This window comes from Mus musculus, chromosome 16 (genome assembly GCF_000001635.26).
Source record: "Mus musculus strain C57BL/6J chromosome 16, GRCm38.p6 C57BL/6J".
Lineage (NCBI taxonomy): Eukaryota > Metazoa > Chordata > Mammalia > Rodentia > Muridae > Mus > Mus musculus.
Window position 1 is genome coordinate 81,461,089 of NC_000082.6, and position 6,000 is coordinate 81,467,088.

Here is a 6,000-nt window from a genome sequence, read left to right on the forward strand (position 1 = left end):
TTTTACTAACAAAAGTTATATGGACTAGATCTTAATGATATAAATTTATATTATTTCATGTGAAAAAGGGGATTTTTAATTAGAATTTCTATTTTTGTAAGTCATATGTGTACACAACACTGTAACATAAATGTATGTTGGCTAATTAATAGTTAAAGTACAAAAGAATAAAAATCAGTAATGAGTATTTTCTAATAAAGAAAGTACAAGTTGAATTCATGTGCTTTAATTACTTGACTTAATATTAATATTTCAACCTCAGACAAATGTCATTCTTATCTCTAATCAAGCTAAATTTCAAAGATTATCTCTATGTGTTTGCCTTAAGGTTGCTTGACGAATAAAAGTATATATTTGACTGAGTTATAACAATCAATTATCCTAATCATGAAAAATGTTATGCTTATATATAATAAAGTTGATTTGATGTCCTATTTATAAAATTAGATTGTGAAGATCAACTTCTTTTGTCTTTTTTAGGAACGGCAAACTCATTGAAGAAAATGAAAAGTATATTTTAAAGGGCAGTAATACAGAGCTCACTGTCAGGAACATAATCAATAAAGACGGGGGCTCTTATGTCTGCAAAGCAACAAACAAGGCAGGAGAAGATCAAAAGCAGGCCTTCCTTCAAGTCTTTGGTAAGTATCACAGCACTGAGATTATAATGCAATATCCATCCAAGTGTAAGGATGTCAGAGCCAACCTACCCTCTGCTCTCAGATGCAAACTATAAACTATCCATAGACAAAAACTGTTTCTGCATTTCAAAAACATACATTAAATAATGTATTTTTTCAATATGTTGCCAAAAATTTCTTAAAGCTATGTCATTACATCATTAATGGACACATGTTGCGATTGATGTTATATTTGGTGCTTTCAAAAATTTCCATGTGAAAAGCTCTTGTTTAGAAATGTTTCCCTGTAACTATAATCAGTGTCTTACCATCTTCAAAGACAGTATGTGAGCATTATCCATATTGAGTAAGAGATATAATATCTTTTGGGGGGAGGCTGTCTGAGCATGTAGAATAGTAGACGTGTTTATTTTACTCTCTTCGTTTTGACAATGAAAGAGACAGTTGCTCAAATACTGTGGAATCTCAAGTTAAACAAGTTTGAGACCTGAAATGATGCTGGTTCCCTGGTCCCCAATACTGGCTTCAGTTCATAAAAGGTTGTGGCTCCATTCTTTTTATTTTTAATTTTTATTAGGTATTTTCCTCATTTACATTTCCAATGCTATCCCAAATATCCCCCATAACCTCCCCCCCACTCCCATATCCACCCACTCCCACTTTTTGGCCCTGGCATTCCCTTGTACTGGGGTATATAAAGTTTGCATGTCCAATGGGACTCTCTTTCCAGTGATGGCTGACTAGGCCATCTTTTGATACATATGCAGCTAGAGTCAAGAGCTCAGGGGTACTGGTTAGTTCATAATGTTGTTCCACCTATAGGGTTGCAGATCCCTTTAGCTCCTTGGGTACTTTCTCTAGCTCCTCCATTGGGGGCCCTGTGATCCATCCAATAGCTGACTGTGAGCATCCACTTCTGTGTTTGCTAATCCCCGCATAGTCTCACAAGGGACAGCTATATCAGGGTCCTTTCAGCAACATCTTGCAATGTGTGCAATGGTGTCTGCATTTGGGGGCTGATTATGGGATGGATCCCTGGATATGGCAGTCTCTAGATGGTCAATCCTTTTGTCTCAGCTCCAAACTTTGTCTCTGTAACTCCTTACATCGGTGTTTTGTTCACAACTCTAAGAAGGGGCAAAGTGTTGACACTTGGCTCACTACCACCTGTAATTCCAGTTTCATTGGATCTGCTCCCTCCTTCTGGACTCCCTGAGTAATGCATGCACATGTTATACATACATAAGCATTAACAAAACACCAACACCTTGGTTTTGCAAACTTTATATGCCCTAGTATAGGGGAATTCCAGGGCCAAGAAGTGGGAGTGGGTGGGTTGGGGAGCAGGGCGGGGGGGAGGGGTATAGGGGATTTGGGGATAGCATTGGAAATGTAAATGAAGAAAATATCTAATAAAAAAAATCCAAATGTATCTCCTTTTAAATGTTAAACACATAGCTAATATATTGTGGCTTTAGCCTCCTTTACATATCTTATTATCAAATTATTTCATAATAAAAACCAGAAAAATGAAAGGTCAGAAATATGTGGTTAACAAGGGTGCATGATACTACTAGCAGCTAAAAATATTTTCTTCACTTTGAACACAAAATGAATAATAAGGCTTCTCTCTGGTATTGTAGCTGCAGCACGTATGCATTTGGATGCCAAGACCTTAATAGTGTGTGTATTCCTGTAGGATGATACAGAGTTTGAAGAAAATTTATGAAAAATGAAAATCTGAATAATAATGTATTCCCAGAATACTATGGGATCAGATTAGTCAGATGGCATTGAATAGAGACTGCCATTTAGGTCCGCATGGTTTTGCAGTTTCAAGGTCAGGTCATACTAAAATGGTGTTTATAAAAGTCTTTAATTATGATGTATAGAAAGAAACAAAAACCATACTTAGATTGCTCACATAGAATGAAGAACACATGGATTGAACTATAAAATACATAAAATCATTATCTAATCTTTCTCATATTTAAACATTAGTCTCAACACTGGGGAAACTAAACAAATCTCCCTCAGTGTGAGGTAAGTAGTTGGAAATGAGAGTGTCAGCTGGGCGTGGCGGTGCATGCCTTTAATCCCAGCACGTGGGAGGCAGAGGCAGGTGGATTTCTGAGTTCGAGGCCAGCCTGGTCTACAGAGTGAGTTCCAGGACAGCCAGGGCTATACAGAGAAACCCTGTCTCAAAAACAAAACAAAACAAAATAAAACAAGAAGAGGTGCTCAACTGCACAATCTGTCTGAGCTGATGTAAAATATCATTTAGTCATCTTTTCTTTTATAAGGACGACAGAATGTGAGGGCAAGGAGAACATCGAGGCTTCTGTGGCTTCCATCTTTCTGAAACACAAAATAATACACGTCACATTGCATCATGGTGGGATTGCTTTTTGAAGTTACAAGAATAAATTTATTTTTATATTTCTAAAAAATACATACCTACAGTAATGAAACGAACGAAATGTAAAACTACTAAAAGTTTTTTGTTTTTTGTTTTTGTTTTCTTTTTCATAGTTCTGGTATCAGCGATCTTACTTCTGGTCAAAATTTTTCATTTCTTAGTTAATTATACTAGTAGATTTTTTAAGTTCTGTGAACTGATAGAACTGATATGATAGAGGTAGATTTGAGTATCTAATTCCTTTTTATTTTGCTAAATAAGTAAGAAAGTAACGGAAAGTTGAGGGAGAGAGGGAGAGAGAGAGACAGAGAGGCAGAGAGACAGAGAGAGAGAGAGGAGCAGGGTCTTAATGAGAGTTCCTTTTACAGTGATGAAACACCATGGCCTTAAGTAACTTGGGGAAGGAAAGGTCCATTTCATCCTACAACTCTTAGACTACAGATGAATGATTACATAATGGAGTCAGGGCAAGCACTCACATGGCGGCATGCTCACCTTGATTCCTTCTACACCATAAACCACATGCCCAGGGCTGGCATCCCCCACCGTAGCATGGTCTCAACCACAGTCGCTATCAGTCAAGAACATTTTCCACAGGCTTGTCCACAGGCTAATTTTACGAAGGCATATTCTCAAATATGTGTGCCGTGTTAACACAAACAAACAGTACAAACAGCAACAACAAAAGTCCCGGGAACAGATAAAACAAAGACCAAATTTTAGATTATTATGCCAGTTTGTAATTGTGCAGGTAGGTGTATTTTATTATAAGAAAATTTTATACCAGTATACATAATGTTGTGTTCTATAGGGTTATAGTTATAAAGAAATTGTTAATACCAGATCTATGTTTAATCAAATTAAAGTTGTAACTCATCGCTTATAGTAACATGTAGAAAATTCTTGAATATGTCTTTATGTCATGATATTTTTCAGTTATATACAACTAAATGTCTTAGGTACCAAGAAACTCTAATCACTTGTCTACTCTGTTGAACTTATTAAAATATAAAATACAATAAATGAGGAAAGAGATGATGCTTATGTGTCTGTGTGTGTTTACAGATATTTTGTATTGGAGAGGAAATTTCGATTTTGTGGCTTTAGGAAACAAATAATAGAATGTTGTGTTAATCTGAAAAAATATTGTTAGGAAATTATATTTTATGTTGATTTATGTGGATCTGAAATAACTATTATAATGAACATCGGTAAGATTTTTATTTAGAATTGTCTCCCCACTTTATTTGTAATTTTTTAGGTCTTTTTAGAAAGGATGTTATAACTGCTATGCAAGTCTTCATCTCATTGAGCTCATACCTGGCATCAAAAGTCTGTTATGGAATTTTCACTGTGAATTGTAACCATTTTGTTCCAATACCAATTGAATAATATGTATATTTGTTACAGTACAGCCTCATATATTACAACTTAAAAATGAGACAACATCTGAGAATGGTCATGTCACACTCGTATGTGAAGCAGAAGGGGAGCCTGTTCCAGAAATCACATGGAAAAGAGCCATAGATGGAGTCATGTTTTCTGAAGGTGATAAGGTAATACTGTTGTTTCTAGAATAATCCATCCGTAGGTATACAATTTACACATTAACTTACAAGAACCAAATAAATAATGTATTAAAACTACCACTCAGAAAAAAATTAAAAAAAAAAAGCTACCACTCAGCAAGTTTAAAATGATTGTAGTGGAGAAGATATAAGTCAATTAGTAACAGGTAAAATGTATTTGAATAGATGACAAAGTCTTAGGTTTTTAGTTTATTTGGAAAGCAGTTTCTGTGGATGATCGATATATACTGAATCTCTAAAAAACGTTTTGCAAGTTTAACTTCCATCTCCTCTGTATAAATTAAGTCATTAAAATCTGAGGCACTCATTCTTTTCCTTTCAGAAATGTTTCTGTGGATAGGTTTCTGAGTTCATGTAATGGAAACCCTAACAAAAAGATGTCAGGTCAGATATAGATACAACATTTTGATCTGCTTTCACTACAGTAAATTGAAGTTATGCAGAATTCAAATATTACCATGCATTGCACTCCATGGAGTTTTGTTACTGATAATTTTCATAATCCCTCATGTTAACCTTTAGGTATACACAGAAAACAGAAATGATATAGAATCAGAAAGACAAAGAAAGGGGCAAATGACATTCCTGGAATTGGAAACTCCTATAATAATGTTTAAATAGCATTATATGTATTGAATATATACAGAAAAATGTTGGTGTATATATAATAAGATGCCTCAAAGCACTTTAATTTAATAATGTGACAATAGGAAAGTGAGGAGTTAATTTGCCTACAAAATGCTTTCTGCCCTCTTACCTGACTGCATTGAATTCAACATCACATTAAGTTCATAAATTCATAAGGTGTCATAAATTGATAAGGCATCAGTTTGTCCATTTCTCATTTAAATGGATGTGTTGCCATACGTCACTTTTTCAAGTATTCTCTTAATGTCATTTTTATAACAGTGTATATCTCTTTAGAACATAATTAATGATGTTCACTAGGATTATTTTATATATTGCCTTAAAATATAAAACAGTAAAATGTGAATGACCACCATCATAGTTTGGAAACATTACAGTTTCCCTTAATATTATTCCAGCTCAAAAACTTAGGGATTGTTTTGGCACCATTAGCAAGTATTAGATGAATTGATGTTCACAAAATTAGTAAAACACAATCAGATATCTGTAATGATAAGGAGCTGTTGCATTTTAGCAAAATTCTATGAATGATTCAAGTAATTGATTTCATACCATTACCCTTCCTGGATGATTCTCCACAGGCCACATACTCTGATTTTTTATTATTGTCCTAGCTGAAAGTTCTTTCTTCTCCGAGTTATCTCATTCTTTTTATTTCATTTACATTCCTACATATACATGCTGAACATGAGTTGTATATTAC

The 6,000-nt window shown here is 34.5% G+C and overlaps 1 protein-coding gene across 2 annotated transcripts in view; it reads left to right on the forward strand.

The window, feature by feature from the left end:
• Ncam2 (neural cell adhesion molecule 2) overlaps positions 1 to 6,000 on the forward strand; it is a 423,594-nt gene that overhangs the window by 260,392 nt on the left and 157,202 nt on the right. For both annotated transcript variants that reach the window (NM_001113208.1, NM_010954.4), the window contains exons 7-8: positions 481 to 641; positions 4,471 to 4,616. In NM_001113208.1, coding sequence (NP_001106679.1) covers positions 481 to 641; positions 4,471 to 4,616 — 307 coding nt within the window. The remainder of the gene's footprint in view (positions 1 to 480; positions 642 to 4,470; positions 4,617 to 6,000) is intronic.